The sequence below is a fragment of the Mycetomoellerius zeteki genome, unplaced genomic scaffold (genome assembly GCF_001594055.1).
Source record: "Mycetomoellerius zeteki isolate Tzet28-1 unplaced genomic scaffold, Tzet1.0 scaffold122, whole genome shotgun sequence".
NCBI classification, from domain to species: domain Eukaryota; kingdom Metazoa; phylum Arthropoda; class Insecta; order Hymenoptera; family Formicidae; genus Mycetomoellerius; species Mycetomoellerius zeteki.
In genome coordinates this window covers 51,015-74,885 of record NW_017256147.1, presented here as the reverse complement: position 1 = coordinate 74,885, position 23,871 = coordinate 51,015, and the positions used below count along the sequence as shown (strand labels likewise).

At 36.4% G+C, this 23,871-nt stretch overlaps 1 protein-coding gene across 2 annotated transcripts in view; it reads right to left on the bottom strand.

Moving 5' to 3' along the window:
- Ddr (discoidin domain-containing receptor 2) overlaps positions 1 to 15,626 on the bottom strand; it is a 78,155-nt gene extending 62,529 nt beyond the window's left edge. For both annotated transcript variants that reach the window (XM_018461404.1, XM_018461403.1), the window contains exons 1-2: positions 15,386 to 15,626; positions 10,585 to 10,687 (exon numbers count right to left, since the gene is read on the bottom strand). In XM_018461404.1, the coding sequence (XP_018316906.1) occupies positions 10,585 to 10,687; positions 15,386 to 15,566 (284 nt within the window). In that variant the 5' untranslated portion in view covers positions 15,567 to 15,626. The remainder of the gene's footprint in view (positions 1 to 10,584; positions 10,688 to 15,385) is intronic.
- Positions 15,627 to 23,871: the final 8,245 nt, after the last annotated feature.

The window sequence follows — 23,871 nt, the reverse complement described above, 5'->3', positions numbered from 1 at the left end:
GGAACGAAAAATCGCGATATCTTCTAAACCATTAGTCCCAGCGCATAAAATGATAATAACTTTCGATAGAACTCTTGGGGTGCTACCCAGAACTGTCAACAGAATTGCCAGTACTTTTAAAAAATTTTTACGCCACGGGACGGACCGACGGACCGACGGACGGACGGACTGACGGACGGACCGACGGACGGACAGATGGACGGATCGACGGACGGACAGACGGACGGACCGACGGACGGTAATAACGAAAGTTATTAAGGCTCGAAGCGCTACGACCAACGGTTTAAAAGATATCGCGATTTTTCGTTTGTCACATCGAAAAATTTCTAACACCCGTGGCGTAAAAATTTTTTAAAAGTTCTGGCAATTCTGTTGACAGTTCTGGGTAGCACCCCAAGAGTTCTATCGAAAGTTATTATCATTTTATGCGCTGGGACTAATGGTTTAGAAGATATCGCGATTTTTCGTTCTGCGTTTTGTGAAGTTAGCACCCCTTTTTTTTTATTTTTTTATGTTAATTCGCCGGAACTATTCTTAATGTTAGGCAGGAACTCTAGAACTCTTCGGAGTGCATTCGGAACTGTGACCAAAATTTCATTTTTTGTAAAATGAGGTGCCAACTTCACAGAGGTGTGTGTGTGTTTGTGTTTATATGTATACTTCTACACTTTAAATAATTAAATTTTCACGCACTCTTTACATTGCACCATCCAATCGTTATCTGTCGTTGCTACTAAAGTAAAATTATCAGTTAAGAAAATGTCGCTTTCGCGTTGTAAAAGTATTCTTGCAGATCGAATTCTGACCTTATGTGTATCCTCGAAACGGGTTCACAGAAGACTTGGCCCTCACTGTTCATTCGCTTGATCGAGCTTCACAGATAACGTGAAGGACTATCATGGACTGCATCTGCAGTGAGTGCACATAGACATGCTCTACCATCGCGGGTTATAGCGTGCCGATGTGAGAAGAAACGACGCATATTCGCGCGTTCGACCACACACACAGGCATTATTCTACCTATCTTTCGAGCTTGCGGGCATTGTTATCGAATATGCCGGGAATGCTGCTGCCGAATATGCCATCAGCCAAATGATCCGTGAAAATTCCAGCTGGCCTGTCCGATTTTACGCGGGTGCAAGCTTTTTCCTTTTTCCGTACGCGCCACGATCGAACGGACAGCACCATCGTGGAAAGAACGAGGGATGGATAGGGGTGAGATGGTACCATACGAGCCGGGAATGTCGAGCCATCGATATTAAAACGTTCCCAAATCACAGTAACGTTCGAGAGTGGTGCGCGGAATCGCGCTGTTATTATTCCGAGCCAGGGAAGATAACCAATCTCGAACGCGAAAGCTCATAATGAACGCGTCGAGGAATTTTATGAATGATATGCTGTTCGCAAGCAGATTTCTAAGTTTACATGGGATTAGACTTGCGTTAGCTGACTTATCGCGATTTTACAAACGTGCTAAAAAAGATTACTATTTTGCAACTAACTAATGATATTTTGCTGCTAGAAAATATGAAATGTAAAACAATAAAAAGCTAATTTTTTTTAATTAAAACGACCAGTCGTGCGATTAAAATAGTTTCAAAATTTCCAAAATTGTCGCATTTAATTTATATATATTATATATATATATAAAAATTATATAAAATATAAAATATATATAAAATTTTTGCGACTTGATCTTAAAGAAGCGTCTGTATTGATTTTACAATCAATAAGTTTTTATCTAATTTATTTAAATAGTATATAATTTAATTAAAAAGTGAATATATAATTCCGAGGCAAAATTATATCATTTAAAAGGCTTCTCTGATTTCAATTACCTCAATCTATTCTGAATTTCTTGAAACTATAAGCTTCATTAAAATTTTCCAATTAAAACAGTTAAATTAAGATACTTTGTATTTTTTGATTAAAATAATCTGAATTAATATTCCAACGCAACTGCTTTGTACATCATCCGTTCTGAGAACTTTTCCGCCATTTGTTTCTTCCAACAACAATGTAATATTATATTAAACTAAATGTGATATGTCAACTGTATATTGTGTTTATAATTTAAATTTAAATCATTCCAATACTTCGATATAAAATATCTGATAAATGTTAACATGTATAAAGTTATCATCCAAATTTAGTGGGAGCCATTACATTATAAATTGCAGCTTCTATCTTCTCTATGGTCTCTATCTTTACTATGATCTTCCATTAATTTAAGATTTTCTCTTTTTTTGCCTTTCATAGAAGCTACTGTGTGCATGTTAGCTACAATGACACCGATCGAAGATATTTTTTCACAGTCTGACATCAAGAGCGATAACTGAGATAAAGCGTTACCGGCATATACATTTATAATACCACAGCATCACCTTATCTCGTCGCCCTTGCTTAAGGCGAGCAAATGGGAGGGAGAGTCAGGACACATCCGGGTCGATCCCAGGGGACGCCTTCGAGGAGTCAAACTCAATCTGCAAATGGTACAATCCCATTTTCGACGCTTCGATACCGTTTGATCACTCTCCTTTAAAGCTGGTCCGTAATGTGCCTCATATATTTCTCTTTACGATCAAAATAATGTAAGATGATATGTTTCATTATCGTGCTAAACACTCACTTCAGATGGATATTATTCACGACTCGGGGATAAAGATGAGCCGTGAGAGGGCCATATAAGTTATACGACGATATCAACATTTGAATTTCTCTTGAGATAATTAAAACGTTTCGACCGCTAAAATACAGTACATTTTGTAATATCCTTCACATACGAGATAAGAATTATTATTACAGAGAATAAAATGGTCAGTGCATATTTTCATATATGATTTCTACTGTAATTGGATAGAGTTGAGAATTATATTGACTCTTTCATTTAATATTGGTAATTTTTTATATTTTGCCAATCTCAGCCGCGAATGATTCAAGTATTATAAACTACGTACATCGCGTAAGTAGTAATAATTTGATCAATCCTTCAATTCTATCGCAAGGAAGAATAAGGGAACATTAATATCCACAACAATTTAGAAACTTTTCTACAAAACCTGTACGGCATCGTCCAGAATGACGATGAAAATTGTCTGGACGATCATATTTCAGCGCCGACAGCCCGCACAATTCGCCGTCGACTCGACCGGAAACTATCTCGGGCGAATATTTGTCTCGCGGGTCATGTTAAGCGACCCAACGTTTTTTCGTCGCGCTGCACTGACAGAATTCGGCGTTGTCAACGAATCTAAAACTTCGAGTCATGTAGTGAATGTATCGATATCCAGCGCGGCGCTCGGCGATCGTTAGAGAGAGAGAGTTTCGTGATTTTTCGGAACAACGAGAACTGAAAAGTTCCTCTAACAGTGGCAGCATGATGTACAGATATGAAAAATCGAGTCGCTAACGAATAAGAGTACCTATATTTTTATATTTTGACCAGCATTGTTTTAACAAATGTGTCATCATATGTGTACATCTGATCAATATCTCTTAATAACTATTATCGGAAAATATAAAAGTGCGTTTTCTCACGATATTGGAATGTATGCTCCACAAATTACATTTTCGAAAAAAAATTGTACGTGCAACTAATCTATTTACGACATAAGTGTATTGTACCAATCAAATACAATATTTTTGAAAGAGATTTTTTTTTTTAAGTCGTTTCTCTCGTTATGTCATACGATTCTTTTTTAAGGCAACACGAAATGATACATTTTTAACGAATAACAACTTCAAGTTATCAAGTTTGTGTAAAATTTAAAGCTTGCGGCACACAATACTTGTTTCCCTGTTTGCATTTTGATAAATTACTAGAAATTCTGCGTTCTGTATGATGCTTATATTTTAGTAATTTACTAAAACGCAAGTAATCCAGCAGGAAAACAAGCATCGTGTGTCGTATAGGCTTAAATCTTGTTTTGAAGAAGAAAGTTGCACAGGGTGTATGAATTGTATCTATTTGTAAGGATATAATTTTCAGGCAATTGTGAGGATTTCTTAGCATCATGTTATGTAGACAGAGTTCAGTTTAATAAAATATAGTTTTTCTTTAGTACACACGACTGGTCATTCATATCTTGTAAATACATTTCTTTTTTTAAATACTAGGAATACTAGGTTAAATAGTCTCTATCCTTTCCTTTTTTGGATGATAACTTGGGCCTAATATTGACAGATACTGACCCAGTCATTTTAGCCAGTCGTTTGCCAGTGACGGTTCAGTACTGATTGACAGAACCTTTGTCGTCAGTTGACAGTCGTTGGCTAAGCGTTGGTTTCGTTGTAACTACTGGCGACCTTATATAGGAAGGGTTAATGTCACAATTAATGGCACTGAATGTAAAAATATAAATTTTTTAATATCATGGTGAAAAGTACGAATTGCTTCATCTAATCAGAGTATTTCGCACAGATTTTTTTAACTATCCTTTCCTACGGAAAAAATAAATAAGCATGTTATACGTAGCAAGCGATCGAAAAATATGCATTTGCGCCGATGTTCGTAAAAGTTGATAGGAAAATTTGAATATACTTGTCGAATCAAGTACGCCCGTGAAAATTTGAAAGGTGAGTCACGCTCGCATCAATGACGATTTCATGGGCGAATCTCCGCGATCGTTAACGGAGAATTCGTTTCGGTTGCTCACGATTTCCTGACAGTATGAGGAATAGAGAAAGATAGGAAACCCCGATATGTCAACGTCGTTGATATTCGATGAATCGGGACTGAAAATCGCGCCAGTGTACATGCACGCATACTGAGGTATCGTATGCACATAAATGCATATATATCTACGTCGCGTAGATATATGTGTATTACGTGCAACGGTGCAGGTGTTCATGCATGTGCCGTGTTCGTATGTGCAGCTAAATATAGGGAGCAACGTTCACACGCTCGACACGGAACGCGGAAGCGGCGAAATAGATTTTCGTTATCGCCACGTTCTCTCCGATTCGCATACGACAGAATAATATCTCTCTGAGGCAGATCGACTGCCGAACTTCTCCATGGGAATTCGATATCGCGATACAGCCTTGTGCACTGATATTTTAAAAGACGCGAGATGTTAGATATTTTCATGTGATCATCAGAAGCATCCTATAGAGAAGTTGGCAGAAGGATTCTTGAGTTAACTTTTTCACGAGGAGGAGTTTGTTTGAACCGTAGATCGTGTAAAATGTGAACTTTGAGAGTTGCGCGGTATAATATACTCCACTATGTGAAAGAAAATTGTAAAAGAAATATAGCACCTTCACCACAAACAGATGAATTAATAAGACATAATCTTTGTAGCGACTTAGTTGTATTTTAACGACTAGGTATATTAATGCAACAAAGACGAAGACTTTTTACAAAGGATTGTTATCGCTTTTATTGCGAGGGACAGTTTGTCTTTCCTCTTTATTTCATCTGTTTTAAATCATTCTATGCGAGAAAAATCTTTGTGTCATTAAGAAATGGATTACATCAATGAGATTAAACGATCCGCGACTAACAAAATTACGAGAAGACAGACTTCTTTGAATCTGAGTAAGTCGAGATAATTCAATACTTGTTAAAAGTTTCAGTGATAAATATTACTTATCTAAATGTCACAAATATCTAGCGTAAAAAAATACAATTTACAAGATAATAGATATCGTGTTATATAATAATTATTAATTATTGTTTATCCCGTTTAATTAAATAAATACAATATGAATGTATATGTTGTTATCGAAAAGCAATATCATTGACGTATTTTGACATCTAATTTTATGGAAGTTTAAACGAGTAGCATTTGTTTTCTGCAGTCTTCTCTAACATACTTACGATCGACTTTTGAATCATGCCCTAGAATTCATCCACGGCATACATCTTCACACCAAAGAATCTGTTTTGCGCACGTTGCACGTAAATACAGCGTGTCGCGCGACATGTTTGTTTCGTTTATCAAAAGAATTCTATTGTTCTTGGCCCGGATCCCAGAAGAACGGACGACCGGAACTGGATATCAGCGCCGTAAGACAGATCGGTCGCTGCTCAAGTGGGTATTCTCGAAACCTCCCGAAGATTTATACCATGAAAGTACATCGTCACGCGAACGCGAGGCCTAAGCCATGAAACGCGCAGCGAATTTCCGGTGGCGCGATACGATGCAGCCAAGTGCCTGTTCCATCAGACAACGACGACGACGACAACCACGGCGGAGGCGTAGTTGCTCGAGCGATACAAACGCAAGAAAAAAACGGGTGAGATACCAGGGGAGGAGACGGTGTTACATAAATCACCGAAACGAGAGAGCTACCGAAGGCATGGGGTTTTCGAATCGTAACAAAGTGGAAGATAGCCAGGCTCGAAGGCTAGGAGAATATGGCTACCATTTTTCCTCGGCTTCGACTGCTGAAAGCACACGTAACGGCGTAGGACAGTTTATGTCCGCGTGATTCTGGTCTCCTCTTACCCCGTCGATCCCTCATCCTCCACCCCTATTGCTTCTTCGCGCGTTGAAGATTTCGGCTTGTCACGCCTGGGGTCTTCGTACTCCCTTTCTCGTACCCATTTTTTTCCCGTATTTCTCATTCTCTCGCATCCCGTTCCACGTTCTCTCACCGCCTCTTATATCGAGCTGCCACCTCGTACGCCTCCTTTCCGTGCCAACTCTAAAGCGATACGAATGGCCATCGGCATCACATACATGAAAACGAAAAACTTTTTCGTTGTACGTACCGGCACGCCCGTCCACTTTTCTGTCCGGGCCTTTATCGATCGTGTGTCTCTTTGTGCGTGGACGCGCTTTCTCGCACTGTCCCGTGACTTCCTTCGCCCTTTTGTATTTTGTACTCTGCCTGCTCCTCCATTGTCTGTCCTCGAGTCGTTATTTACGCGGACGTTGTCACGTACACTTATCACGACTACGTAAAGCGAATATTAAAAGCTAAAAAGAATGTGACTTAATATGATAAGCCTCAGCACTCTAAGTTAATTACGTATAAGTAAGAATGCAAAATCATAAAATAAGCTGAATGGTATACGTTTTATTTAACTGAGCGTATTATTATACAAAGGAATGAAACGTCGCGCAGAACTAATTGACTTGCGAAAAGCATTATATGCCTGGATAATAAATGTAATTACGTTTTCACATTTATTTACTACGTATATTCTACTTATCCGTCTGACGGAATGGATGACAATGACCTTAAAATGTCGCAGAGTTGCCTTGTCGCAAACCCTCTCTAATAAAATATACGATGCAATTTTGTTACGCTGAGAACCCGAGTACGTGTACTTTGAAATGCAGTACTTTAACGCCACGTTGTACATAACGTTGTATCATATTCCGTGGAGTAGTGCACGGCGGGGTAATATCTTATCCCGAGTCCTTTGCCCCTCTAGGGTAGCCCCGACCTCTCATAATGGAAATCTATCTTTCATCTATAATTATAATCGTGCGTTGGCGTGATGCATTTCGCGTTATCGCGGATCACGACGCGATAACACCTGTATCGTGATAAGCATCAGTTACCGAACTACCGCGGTTGAAACTAGATTCAAGGCTAGAAGCTCGTGAAACACAGCGCCGAGTGTCTTCACTCGAATACCCTCACGCTTCGTGACATCGAAAAGATTTTATCGCGATGAGAGCTTCCAAAGTGATTACTAACGAGAACCGGGAATCCTCCAATTATACAATCGCAATTGATAGTTACGGCTGATACGTTTGCCGTCCTCGCGATGTTAACTCTCTAATCGCATTAAGATCCTTTCTCAGGAAAGTCGTTTTTATAATGTCTCGTAATATATAGATATATGAAATATTTCATGCAATATAAAACTCAAAGAATATAATAAAAAATTTATGGATATTCGGATAAAATAATAAATCCATGTAATATTATTTATATGTATTCATAAATTCTTTGGAGTGGAATCTCACTCTAAAGAGTGACAATTGAGCAAATCTTGAAAAAGAGTAGTTCAGTCTTCAATCTTTAATAGTGAGATTTCATTCTTTAGAATGACAATTCACTTTACAAGTTTTAGAGAGTATTTTCTATTGTAATCTATTCGTATAAAAGTTAGCAGTTTATGTTGAGTAATATGAGAGAAATAGAAATTATAAAAGAATCGTAAAGAAGACGAGTTTACATTCTACATTAACAAAAAAGGAAAAGTAGTCATTGAAACGTGGTAAGCAACATTGCAGACAACATGGCAGACGAATCACGGTCCTGAAAAATTAACCGATCCCGAGTGTCGTACCCCTTTTGCGAGTGGGAGCGGCGCCTTGCTCTAATACAGATTTATTGCCACCTAAGAGCCGGAGCCAGGCGTTCTAATACAGGTATTATGCTGACGCAGGCACGAGGAATTTACACGAAATTGGAGGTAATTTGTAGGGGTCGAGCGCAAACCCCTTCTACCACTGCCATCGCCGTCGACCCCCTTTCGGCCGCTACTACCCTACCCCATGTTACATCGTGCCGGACTTGTGTGCGGCCGTGTATCCCGAAACTCTCCGGTAACGACTTGCTCGAAGGACGTAACTCTCTAGTAAGGGCTATCTACCTCGAAATATGCAGCCGCGTAGGCCGCTTTTTGATTTACGGAGTAGATCGTTAATTAAAACGTCACGGCTGATCGGTCGCGCGTACGGTGGTTTAATTAAAATTTTTTAATTGCCAAGCGTGCCTACGATAGACGAACGATAGCATCGCGACAGTCTTCCAAAAAGTAGTCTTGCTCTTTTTATTATCGACGTTGTTTTTCATGGCACCCTAACAAGGGTATCGAAACACGAAACCGGTTATTATCGGAGATCGTGTCATGGTTTTCGGTGGGCGCAAAGCCTACCGTAAATTGTCGCGTATCGTTGACGAGATCGATCCGCTCGACACAGTTCGCTTCTGCGGTCTACGTGTTCTGGATAGGAAACTCGTTATTAATGATGAGAGTGCGAAGAGACTATATGCACTAATCGCGGATGATAATCCTTCAATTTCATCGGAGCGATCAATCTTAGTTTTTTTTACTTCGTTACCGATCACAGATGGATTATTATAAATTGATTAGAATGATTATCCTATTTATTTTACAATGTTATTTCTTTCTGCATTTCTCAAGAAATATGAATAAAAATTTTGTGAGTTTTAATTATAACTACCGACAAGTAAAACTACTATACAAGGCAAAAAAGATTACTATCGTGAGCGAGAAGAATAATAATGATGCTCATAAAATTAATTTGTCATTTTGCGCGAACGAATCAAAAGATTTCTACTCCTTTATCCTTTCATCATCCCATTCGTTTCTTGATAACAAAGTTTTACAACCATGCTTTTGAGGGCGCGTGTTATTTAAAATTTTAATATACCTAAGGCGCGGAACGCAAACGCCATACTAGCTAGTGATTTTAATCTTGCTGTTGTAATAAGAAATAAAGTGAACCATGTAGCAGGTTCGCGCTAATGCCATTGCTCGAGAGACATTCCTTCGTGTCACGCGATTTACATTGCGAGGTTAGAAGAATTTCGATAATACAGTGTGATGCGAATGGCAATTACCTAATTTAATTCTAACGTGAGACGCGTGATATGTGTATATGTGTTGCGTTATATCTTACAATCTGTTTTGAGAGAGAGAGAGAGAAGTAAACTATAATTTTTTAATTAATTAAAAAATGTAGAGAAAAATTATTTTACATTTTTAATTATTGTATAAGTTTTTTAAACAAATCGCTTCAAATGTACGTTCTGAATTTAATGGAAATATTGGGTTGGTACAAAAAGTGCTACGAACTTCAAAATTCACGCAACTGTAATTTCGTTAAAAATAAACGAAATTTAAATTAGAAAAAAAGTTTTAAAATTTCTCTCGAAGATCATATCTTTTGAGTTTCTGTGAGTTTGATAACTTTTGCAAATGGAAAACTGCGAACTGCACAAAATGGGAAATTTTCTTTTTACTTTGTAAGCCTGTCATGTGTAAAAAAAACCTACAAAAATTTTCAACTATCTAACGTGAAAGCTTATTCTTTTCCCTATAAATTGTTTTTTTTTATGTTTCTAAGATTTTTTGTTACTGCGTTATTGCGGATTAAATAAAAAGAACATTTTGACTCTGATTGCCCGTAACTCCGTTACAAATCATCGCAATTCAGAAAACAGATATTTAAAGCCGAAATTTTGCTCTATTGAATGGTATAATTGCAAAATTTTTTTTTAAACATGTAGACTGATACAAATGAAGTAGCACTACGAACTTTTATTCGAACCCAATACAATTTGGATATTTTTTATAATATAACATAAAATAAAAAAGTACGATGAAAAGGTACGATAAAAAGGTATATGATGAAATAAAAATCATATGAGAAAAAAAGATACAAAGTTATAAATTTCAATAGTAGTACTTATAATCGTTGTAAAAAATAAGATGTATTCATATTTTCTATAGAGAAAATATAATAAGAGGATAATAGAAAATTGCTGTGGCGATAAACAAACTCAATGATTATACTAGTCGTACTGTTGAGAAATACCAAAATAGTCGACTCACTTGACAGCAGTTTCGTGATACGATTGTTCTCTTACCTGGCATGTTTCGGTCCGAGGCTGGGATCGTACATAGAACTTGCCGAGATGTCTTCATCGGGGATTTCTCCGCTCTCCATGCCCAACGCCGTAGTGCATTGTCCTGAAAACAATTCACGATGGCGTTGGACAAAATTTGATATCAATCTTCATTTCATTAATGTTGCACATTAAGATGAAAACTTAGAGTGGAAAATGGTGACATGGTGAATAATAAATTATGTCACCATGTCACCTGCGAGAATTCAGCCGAATCACATCATTGAATAGTTAATTCTACATATTTGCATTTGCACTCAAAGATTCTCGACGATTTTATTCTTGCATGCCTAAAAATTTCATTTTCAAGAATCTCGTCCAACGCTAACAGCACTATCGCAGAGATGTGCAAATTCTCCAACGAAATCCCTGGAAACGCCGGTCGCCACAAACATGCGACTTCGTATTCCGCTGGGTACACACGAGAAGCAATTTACAATCGTAGCGAGTACGCTCGTATTGCCTCTCTTTTCCGGTTTCTTTTTCTCCACAAGAGTTAGCAGATATTTTCATGGTCACGAATAAAACGAATCGAGTTATAATGCAATAATGTAGAATAGGTATCTAACTAATTCTCTATTTATTGTTAGCTAATATGTTATATTCGATCGCTCTTCCTTTATTTTGTCATAATAAGACAAATGTCAGTACAAACACATAAAAATAAAATATCTCTTAAAACATCTTATTAGCATTTTGGTTCGATGTATATATAGACGAAAATTTTTTTAACTTTCAGTTCAATATCCATGAATCGGAAACGTTGAAGAGACGAGGGATATTCATGTAAAATAATGCACAAACATTGTCGACTATTCGCGCAGGACGGCAATAAAACAATGCTTTCCGATATCTTTTTTCGCCGTTGTATAAAATGTCTGCGCAACGTCATTGCGAAAAATCGATAGCAGGAATATCAACTGGCAATGGCCGATGACAATGTCGGCATGTACGTACGTGGAACATGATAAATTTTCGAATCCACGGGAGTCAGCCCCGAACCAGTATATACCTCGCCGCCGCGCGCGTGCGACGTCGCTACGCTTAAACTACGGTACTGCAGTTACGGTGGAAAGTTTCAAAACTGCAGAATGCAGCGGACGTGGGATTAGCCCAGCCTCCGGAGCTACTACCGGCCGGCCATGGTCTCCATGAGCCGGCATTACGGCGAACAAAACTTCGTTTGCGTTTGTAACTGTCCCCTACGTTTCACCTATCGTCCATTATACCGGTGAAACCTGGTCCAGTGGTAGTGTGACTAAAATCTGCGCTCAATACGTCGAAAGATGTCAAACGCGAGATTACTGCGTTCCTCCTTTATAAGTCTTCTGTAGTCATAGTCACATCACAATCAATGAATAAATCTACATTTTTCTTACATATACCAAGTTTGCTTTTATTATAATTGATTGTCAGAGGAGTCAGAGAAAAGACAGGGAAAAATTTATTCGAGCGAGCGAAATAAAAAAAACTGAAAATTTTATCTATTCCTGAATTGATAATCTGATAAACACTCAATCAAGTGAACAGTAGCTAAACAATTCAATATTTGTATTCAGCGTATCACATAATGCTCACAAATACAAAAGAAAACCTATATAAAAAATATAAATTTAATCATGACGTTGTCAATCATGAACAAAAATCAATGTGAGAATTCGTTATTGCAAACACGTGATGAAATGACTGCTGGAGATTAAGAAAATAAATATTACAAAACTACATTTCGAAAATTGTGTGAAATATTGAGGATAGTTAATATATTGCACAAATGGCATATAATTCATTTAACGAGGTCCATTTAGCAGAAGTTCTTTCCATCGTGTTTGCTGTTTTATTAAAAATTTTACAAATGGAAGTTATGACTTTCATAGTGCACTATCAACTGGCTTCTTCGCATTTTTTCATAAAAATGGCGTGCTTTTCCTTTATTATCAGAATTTATTACATTTTCTTTATATTGCTCTTTTTAACTTAATAAACAATTATTACACATTCAATGCTTGAAGTTATCGATCCACAGTTACTAATATATTTTTCATTAATTTGTCAGACTGTGAAGTACATCAAATTTGAAGACATTATTCATTGAAATTATTTAGTTCTATCGACATCATTTGAGACCAAATGTATATGTTGAAGAAAATAGTCCAAATTTTGAAAAAAATTAATTTTTTAGTATAAATTACTTATTAAAATATTAAAACGTAAAAAACATTTTTTTTAACATGGTTCCGCTAAAATTTCTTCAGGTAGGAATTAATATTGTGCGCTCGAATATAAAGAGTAATATTGATGGAGACACAAATGAAATTCAATAATTAGATTTAGTTTCTAAGAGATTTGAGAGAAAATAAATTTGAAAAAGTTACCTTACGTTTCCACATACGCTCGCGTGTGTATATATGTGTGTTTGTGTGTGTAAAATTATAATATTATCTAATAAACGTTAGAATTCCTCTCTCTATTCAGGTTGCACATCTCGATCGTATTTGCATCTAGTATTCGCCTTTATACTGGATCCATTAATGCGACACAGTGTGACTGAAATGAACTATGCTGTAATTATCAAGCTAACCTGGATTTAGCGATCCATACCGCTTGCATCCGATGTTTCGTGTCCGAAAATTATGCAGCAAACAAAATACTCGTTGTAGTTAATCAACCGTTGTATTGTGTCTTTCCAACAAAACAGACATGCGATACGAAGAGCGTGAAATATCGATAGTATTATTTTAATAAAAGGATGATTTTCGTTTACTGAATTTCGAGTAGAGTTAATATTTCCCCATTTGTTCGTAATATGTGAAGTATTAATGGTAATTTCGAAAGTACAATATCTTTCATGGGGCAATTTGTATATTTTTACATTTGTATACGTTCGTGTACTTTGTACAAAAGCGTATGACGCATCGTATACAATGTACATATACAATGATAACGGCTATGAACTCGAGCTTTAGTGTCATGTCCCAAAGCAATAAGTCAAGCTGACATATTGGGATATCCTAGATGCGATGTGTTTTCACGCAGCGTGCAGGATAATAAACGATTTCAATGATTCGTGACATGATTGACAGTCCAATTCACCAGAAGCTCAAATGTATTCGATATAGTCAATAATTAATAATTAATATTTATACGATGTTATTAATTATTCCAATTAAATATTAATTATTAATTAACATATGGAAATTAAATTAGTTAAAGAAATAGATATGCTGGAAAAGACCTAAATAAATCTGTAAATAATGATCCAATAATAACAATCTAATAATAATTTAATAATAATTTTAACTTTATAAACATAAAATGCATGAAAGAAATATTTAAAAATTTGATATAAATTTATAGCAACTTCTCTATATATTTTAAATATTATAATTTCAAATTATTCTTATTTTGTAAACGACATAAAGCACAAAAGAAGATTCATGGATATCAATACGAGCAAAAATAAGCTAATGTGTTCTCTTTGTTTTATAAATACTTTCATTTAACGCAGCATCATCTTCCAAGCAACAATTAATTTGCATAAAAAAAAATATAACAGATGAGCGGTAAACAACGAATCAGAAGCGTGGCACGCCAGAACGAATCGGCACAATAAACAGGTTTCTCGCTCGTCTGCATCTGAGCAGCTATTAGATAGTATTGTTAATTCATCGTGCGGCTGACATTTCATTTACGAGGGTACAATACCTCAGTGAGGCCAGATATATATATATATACGAAGGGATGGTATTATTGCGTATGCGCTTCAGTAATGGAGAAAAAAAAATCATTACGCACGGCATCCTCCGGTTCTTGTCATGCCTCTTTTCCGTTTGCGCAACAAAAAGAACCGGCATCTTGTCCACGAAATTTCCTTATTACAACATGTTGTATTCTGAATTTTTCGTACAGTATCACCGAAAATAATAATGACAATCGTTCACGATATTGTTATTGATAGATAATAATTAATTAATTGCAGCGCGTACACATATGATATCTATGGTGTTCAGAGTTCTTATCGTTGTCCTTATAAAAGCATTTCATTCACGAAAAAAACTTACAGTTAAATAGACTGTTCGATCGTGAATAATAAATACTAAATTAAAAAAATAGAGTAAAACAAGAGTACGATAAGTAATAAAGCAATCTTTCAAGCAATTAAAACTGATGATGCTGTAATTAACTTATAAATACGTTGCCGGCGGCAGTTAGTTTATTATAGAGTTTGATTTACTTCATATTTCATCATACAATTTATTTTCTCTCTTTCCTTAGACAATTTTCAATAACACTATAAGTTTGCAACAAGAATGGCGTGAATCTAATTAAACTGAAATTAATAAAACTACAAGATTTATTTATAAAATTATGCTGAATATAAAATTAAAAATCTTGTTACGCATTGACATTTTTATATGAAAGAAGTTTTAAAGATCATGAATTTGATGTAACTTTGAATAAATTAAATTTTAGAAAAAAAACTGTTTTTGGAAAATTATAGATATGCGAGACACATACTCGTACTTGTTTTGAAGCTATAAGCATTTTAGTTCGGAGAAACTTGTGGTTGTCTCCACGGGATTGCTTCGTATAAGATTTTCAATCGCAACCTCCTGACTTCGCGCGACGACAGTACGCTCTGGGACAATGGAGAAGATTGTAAAGAGAGTGACGGAAGTTGAAAGGGGTCAAAAGAGTGTCAGCACTTTTCGGAAGTCATAAAACTTGGGTATGTAACGCGTATGAGAGTTCGAATTCGACTTACCTAGATCCGTGCAGCGACAACGCGGCAGGGACAATAGGATGAAGATGGCGATCAGAAGTCCTCGAAGTGGAGTTGAATCGGCGTTGGGACCAAGGACTGGCATGTTACTAGTGACCTGGGCCGTCGGCACGCCGATAACTTGCTCCTCCTCATCACTAACTATCCGCTGTCCTGACCGCATCGGTCATCAAGCACGTTCCTGGCATCGTGATGGTCGCAAGGTGGTTACAGGCTCGTGTCGATATCCTGAGCACAGAGTAATTCGTGTTAGTTGTCCGCAGACACCTCGGCAATGTCGTGGAGTATGAACGGATGATATAATGCAAGAGATAATATTTATACATAGACTTGAAACAAAAATAAACATTAACGTCCATGTCAAGTGTGACTTTCTTCATATATTCATTTAATGTAATCATAGCAAATGATTGTGTCCCGTTTCATTGATAAATTTATCTTCGTGCAACGACTCTCCATGAAAATAGTGTCGGTTGCTATCGCGAAAACGTATTGTAGCTAGGACGCTACAATGGAATTAACTGCCAAGGTAAATTTACCGGCACGGAATAAAAGAAAGTAACTTTTACCGTTAAAAAATGTGAGGAAGTGTTCTTTTATATATATATATATATATATATCTAGGAACATTTCTCGATTTAATAATTAAACGTACATTTCTTTAATTAAAAGGAAATTTGATTAAAATATATGTAACAAAATACGATACATATTTTTCGTGTGTTAGATTTGAATAAAAGATTACGAATTAACGTTTAATTAATAAATGTAAAATAAAATGTGCACTTTGTGTTCCTATCAACAAATTCAAATCGTTTTTCCGATGTAAGCTGATTGCCACTGGGACAATATAACAACCATATTTATGTAAATATCATCGCTAGAACTTTCATTTGTCGTGTAAAGTGGGACTCTTATCGCGCTGCTACGGAAGCGTAGACATTTGTTATCATTTTTGCAAATAGCACTCTCCACCCGCCCTCTCGTCCGTCTTCATTTTACGTCGCGCACAATCTGCACGATAAGAGGTCTATTTTGCACGACAAATCGGCCCCCTAAATATTGCGCTTGTGAAATAAAATCGCTTACAATCATCCAACTGGCACTTACAATTAGTTAAAAAACGGTCGTTATATTCAAGATTAATCGCGTCACCGTGCCGTGATATCAACGACTAATTCGTGTCATCCTCGTACATAGAATATGCACCGGATGGATGCACTATATGGATTGTCGACGAATAGTGGAAACATTACTATCCCGTGGGCCATGAAATTTTAATTGCGCGAGTGCTATTAGTAAACGCGATCGTTTTCAGGAAAGAGGTCGATAGCATCTACTACTGCTGCTGCTACTGCTGTTGCTGTAGCTGCTGCTGCAATTGTATCGTGCTCATATGTACCGCACAGGGATACAGTATAAGTACGCGTGTTCCATATGCTGCAATTGCAACTGCAACACCGCACGGATTTTGCGTCATGCCTCATGCATTATTCACACCTCGCCGGAGGTGAAATTATTTTTCCCCCCAGCGTTAGTATTATTAATTTTAGGCGGTAGTCCAACGTGAAACTCCACCAGGAAATAACCACCTCAGCGCACGGTGCGTTTGAGTGCACTCACATGTGACAAAAACATTCGCGTTTCTGGATCGAGATATCATCGTCATTCCTTCGAAGTCATAACAGCACAATGCTTGACTGTCGAGTTTCTTGAGAGATACAATAAAGAAATGATTTTTTAACATTTAAATATCTTACAACTATGTAATTGTAGAACTATGTTATTAAATCATTATAACAAATTATAACTTAATTGTATCATGCTGCTATTAAGTAATTCTTGCTTTAGAAAAATATATCATAAAATTGTAAGTAATATACTGACATGTTCCGACCATAACGACTGTATGCTTTACGTGCCACGTTTAAGATATAGGCACAGAATACGAACGAGACCCTAAAACCGTCAGAAACAAGTGTTGCGCTCGGTATTGAAGTTGTAAGATACGGCAATACATGCACCAAAACCTATAATGGAACTCCAGATAGGTCGCTTTGAATACTCAATGGAGCTCGAGAAAGCTATCGGATACGTTGTACCTTTCAACAAAACCAAACAAAACTCAACGAGTACACGTATTATGTGAAACGGGTAAAACACTGAATGAAGTTACACGAGTAAGCAAGATAATAGAAACTTTATACCGGAGATGACTCAATGTTGAAAAACGAGCAGCCTCTCGACACGTGGGGTCATTAATGCTTGTCGCGTACAATGCTTTTTTCAAGATAAGGTATATCCACGGTCACTGAGCCCTTGTCGAGCACCCACCATCGAAGAGGCACGCTTCGCTTCACTAATTATTTATAATTATCGATCGCTAACGAGCAGTGTCCAGGAGAGATCGCATTATGTTCGCCCTGCAGCCACAGCATCACAGTAACGTCTACCCCCCTGCCCTTTCGTTCGTGGAGCTTTATGGTTGCGCGATTTCATAAAATTCGTCTAAGGGGAGAAATAAAAAGAATTTAAAAGGTGGACGACCATGTACGAGACGCATTTACGGTCAATCACGTCTGTATGACATAAGTAACACGGAACATTTTCGCGACGTATTACGCGAATGTTACGATGAGATTGAGATTCATTCACGGAGGAAAATTATATCCGGTACTAAAGTTTCGTCTCGGATTATAGCCGGTAATGTATACGACATGACCTGTATAGCGATACCATGATAATAATTTACATTTTAAATATCTTCTTAATATGTGGACTAAATTGGAGATAGAATATCTCTCTTTAAATACATATACTCTGAGTTTCAACTTCTTGAAATCCGTACACCGAATCACAATGCAAAAATATATTTTATAAATTATCATGAATACTGAATTTTGTCAGATTATTTACATCTACAAAATTTTCTTATTAAATTACAGTACAGTTAAGCGAAGCATTAATGTGTATATTTTGGCAGAATATTTCGGTGCGTAAGAAGACCGCAATTTGTTAAAAAGTGCGTGAAATCGGTTGACAAGTAAGTATCAAAGGTAGCTACTCAGTTGAAACAGTAGCTTGTTTACTTGTTTCAACTACGCGGGCATGATAAACGTTTCACGTGCAGCAATTAAAGCCCTAAAAATTCCTGCTTCATAGGTCACTACCTTGGTCCCTTTTCTTGTAACGGACGAACCACAGTGGCTGAAGGAAAGAACGGAGGCGCGCGCGCGCGCGCGAGAGAGAGAGAGAGAGAGAGAGAGAAATTGAGCGAGGGTTGGGATCTGCGAAGTGGAGGAGAGAGCTCTCGGTCTTTTGTGTGCATTCGATAGTCCGTGCAAAACAAACAAGCCTACGAGACACAAAACAGGATCCACGATGCAGACGCGAGACCCGCTTGTCCAATGGACGTTCCTCCTTTTCTTCACAGAATACCGAGCACCGTCATTACCCCGTATATATACGAATAGCTCCACGCTTCTCCTTCGCTGAGAAAGAGGGAAACGACGGTGGGGAAACACGGGAGTACGGGAGGACGGGGTAAACGGTAGGATTTTGCGATGCAAATTTCATTCCGCTCTCTTCCCTTCAGCTCCGTTTCTGCCCGACCTTCCTAGTCAGCCCTTTCCACCTATCTCCGTTCTTTTATTTCCCTCTAGTTTTCTTTATCTACGACCGCCTGTGTCCCTCTTTTTAAAATCACCTCGCGGGAGTCCTCTCTCGTGTCGTCGAGCACCCCGACAGAATTATCGCGATCGCCTCGCTCGGACGGACACGCTTTTTCGCGGTTCGTCGCGATTTTTACGAGGGAAAAGCTCAGCAAGCCGATGTCTGGGAGGATAGTCTAGAGGACTTGTCGTGGATACGGCGGTTGGAACTGGAAAGAGGTGACGATGCTGAAAGAAATGGAGATGGAGAAGCGTCGGCGGAATTAATTAATTCTGACAGGCTACTATCCACCCGTCTTTTTGAACAACGCGTCGTCACGTCCGTCTTCATCGAGGGAAGATCTCCCCGTCTCTGGGAGAAGAGCCATCACGATTTGATGCATTAATTTCAACCGAACAATCGTCTATTCAATAAAAATAATTAAAAATGACGGGCGGGACGATGCCTTTTTAAAGTTCAAGCTATAGCTTCGAGAGGAAACGTAAATAGAACAGTCCCGTCTGGAAATTGAAAGTAAAGTTTCGAACTCATCTGCACGATTACTATAAAGTAATTCATCAATCCTGTGCAACGTACATTTCGTAAGAACCTTAGTTGACTGAAGTGTCGATGTATTATATATCTCCTATACTTTGCAATATAGCAAAACATTCCTCTGTGACTTTTACTTTCGTAGTTTAAAACTAATTTGAAAGTGTCTAACATCTCTAACATCTAACTCATAACATCTTTTTATCTACTTTTTATATCAATATTGACCGTTATCCTTGTCAATTTTCTAATTTGCAGACTTTCATAAAAATTGTGCGGAAAAATAAAAACGTTAATTATCTTCCGCAAACTTTTAATAAATATAAAAAATGTTTATAAAATAAAATTATTTTATTAATATAGAGCAAACATTCTATATCCACGCTTGTGAAAAATTACTTAGATTTTTTTTTAGGTTTTTTCCATAAACGCCACGTTACTCATCTTAAGTTTATTTATCATAATAAGTAGCAACACGAATTAATGTAATCCTCGTTAACGACCGCAGAAACGACGCCAGACATTAAACTCATTGCTCTTAGGGGTCGCAGCTAATCCAGTATGGATTAGTTGCGAGAGAAAAAGAGCGGATAAGGAACACCGGACGGGCTTTTCTCAAGAGAGAAGAAAGCGTACGGAAAAGAAAAAGTGTATGAAATTTAAAAGTCCGCCGAGTCGCTCGTCGTTAAGCAAGGGTTTAGCGATTCTTCCGAGAGGATAAGAAGTGTATATAGGTGCGACGGGTAAACGGGATATGCTTACTTCGCTCCGCAGAATCTAACTTCTCCGATAATGCAAGCATCGTTGCTCGTCTCGATGGAGACGATTCAGATGAGGCTTCGCTTGGAATTATTCGGTTTGTACCAATTTCGAGCCCATCTCGTCTTCCCTCCACATTCTCCTTCATACTACTACCACTTGTGCCGCTACCACTTCTATTTCTACCAGTCACTACCTATCCGCCGCTCTGAGCCAGTTCCTACGTAACTGAACAATCGTACCGTCTCCTCAGGAGGAACCGAAGGATTTGGGAAAACATGGTTATCGGATCGAACAGCGCTACTTTGCTACCAGCAGAAAATCTCACGGGAACCTAAAGGCTGACGTTTACACCTCAAAGAGAAAACTAACGGGATTCTTTTTCAGAGCGGAAAAATCCGATTTAAAATTTTGATTCATATTATCCATACGCGTACCGCTATATTCATATAATTAGAGATTTATTTACTATCATATACACATATTACATAATTTTTATGTGGAATATGTTCAAATAATTTATACTATTATCACGTTATACACCGCATAGTTTTTCATTTCCATTTGTATATATCTATTTATTATTTACAGCATACATGTATCTAGAATTTCGCAAACGCAAAAATAATAAAAAAAATGGCAAGAAAGTAAAAAACTAAGTAACACATAACATGATAATCGTAGAGGAAAACCGAGTGATATTGGACAAGTATTGTTCGAAATTTTGAACACGTGTGGCAGCATTTGTCAAACCACTAGCAAATCCACCTGCACGTGAGAATCGGAACCTCTCCATATCGAGAATAAAGGCAGTGTTGTTTGGTAGTTATTGTGTATATTTTGTTGTATAATTGTTACCAGGACGGAGTTGACTTCATCAACCATAGTCATACGTCATTAATTGTAAATCGAATTTAGTTTATATATCACAATATAAACATTTATTATTCTTTAAATTATAGTTGAAAAATTTTTTTATTTTAAAGCTGCTCGTTTCATATATTATTTTTTCGTTACGCGGGTGGTATCAAATTATAAGGTGACGGATGGAGTTTATAAGTTAACAAGACTTGACTTCTAATGATTGTGCTCTGTTATAGGTAAATATAGGGAAAATATGAGGGAGGTAAGAAGAAGAGAACATAAGCTATTAAGAAAATAAGAAATATGGAAAAGACAATAAGAAAGGCGAGCGAGCAATATTCTGTTTAAAAAAAAAAGTACATTATAGATAATACATTAAAAGTTACTGCAGCAGAGTAAAAGAACGTGTTAAAATTATGAATAAACAATAGTTTAACCTATTAAAAACATGTTAAAAATATTTCTATTCGATTTCACTTTTCAATTTAGAAAAACAAATAAATTTCTTTTTTAGAAAAATACGATTAAAAGAATGTTTCAAAAAAATAAAATCTTCTAAAAAAGAAAAGACCTAAGTGTTCGATATACCACATGATTTTCCCCTGATTGTATAAATATTTATGTATATCATATAAAAATTATATGTATTATAACATATAAACATATAAAAAATTTTTTTCAATATTATTGCACTGAAGCAAGAGAATTTAGCGTTTTGAAGACGTTGACATTTGTGAGGCTGGAGAAGTTGGAACTATCTCTACTGTCAAGTTAAGTACGCCACTTATCGCCACTCGTTGCGGCCCTTGGAAACTATGAAGTTTTCGAGAGCTTTCTGCTTGAGAAGAATTTCGCATGCAATGGCATAGCCGATATCGAATGCGCTATTCTCATAAAATTTGTTGGCCGTTTCAGATTTCGTTATCGTGGAGACGAAAGAATGCTGCTGATATTAGAAATTTTCATAGAACCAAACAAAATCCATAATCAAAAAACAATAAAATTATATAATGATGTGGAATGATATTATGATTTTATAATGTAAATAAGGAAAACAGTGATACTCCTATATATATAGGAACATATTGTACCATAGACACACTAATTATTTTTTAACAATAACGAGATTTTTTTAAATGGAACTTTAATTGTAAAAGTAATATATAACTCAATATTAAAAATTTCGTTATTGTTAAAAAAAATAATTAGTGTATGCCAATGTGTATGTCCCTACGTATTACAGGTTCCTCTAATTGATATAGATATGCTTGTGTAGTTTAAGGACGTATGAAGTGTACAATCTGTGCAAAAAGTAACTGAAATTGGAAAATTATACTTTCCATATAAAAATAAGTGTTATAGCCATATGAAAGAGTTTCTAAATCGCTATCAAACTTTTTATATTGCTTTCAAATACAATATAGAAAATTTGTTATTTCTTCATAGTGTTTTCATTTTGTTAATGTGTAATACATTAACATAAGCTTTTCCGTTATTTAATCATTTAGATTTAGAATGTACCTAAATAATAATATAATCTTTAAATCATAAATTAATTGTCAAAAATGGAAGGCTAAGTTTTAATATTCTGATGAAGTAGAAGAAAATTACATGCAACAGCAATGAATATAAAAGAAACAGATGCTTATTACAAACGCTATTTCACGACGCGTCATATTTTTATGCAATCTTTCCTATAAAATGGTTATTACCCTTCAAAGTAATTATTCTATGTTTATCGTTTAATTGTAAAACATTTCTTTTACTCTTTTTCCCTTTAAAATGAAACTGCGTCTGAATATATCTCAACCGAAAAAGGGTTAATTATCTCATAACGCGAAGAGAGAAAATAATAATAAAATGTTCGTATACAAGAGATATTTCTTTTAACTGAGATAGAATGACATAAAAAGTTTATAATAAGAATTCAGAAAAGTCTTCCATACTGAATTTCAATTTGATGAAACTATATCAGAAAAATGTTGCTGTTACTTTAATACCGATATTGCTGAATTGTAAGATATTATGTAACCTTGATTCTTACCAAAGATACATATGTACAGATGTATATACCGGCAAAACGAATATTCAAAGACTTTTGAGCACGTTAATGATCAACATTCACTCTATTCAGTCAGACACGTTGGATTTCCGCCAATCAACGTAGCAATTAGCAGGATTCACTGAACGTGCTTACTCCGTAATCGGGTGACACTATCTGCTTAGTACTTCGCAATATCAACAAAATTATACAGCATAAGAGAAAAGTATGTTTATACAAGCTAATCTACGTGATTTACGCGTCGTTCTTAAGTTAACAGCTTCCATAGATTGTTATCATTTAATAAAAGTAGAATAAATTAAATATTTCTGTTTAACACAAAGTGCAAAGTAAGAAACAAAAAAACGCGATATATATTTAATTGATTATCAGACTGTCTCAAAAGATCTATTTCATTTTTATTTGTAGATATTATTTGCATAAAAATACGAACGAAGAATGAAACTACGCCCCGACATGTCCTAGTTCGAATCAAGGTTTACCTTTAGCCGTGGGCTTTATTGTTATCTCACGGAACAGGAAAGTAGCCGTACAGAGACCTCTCTGTATTTTGCCTAGAGCGTCAAAATATCTGGGTTTA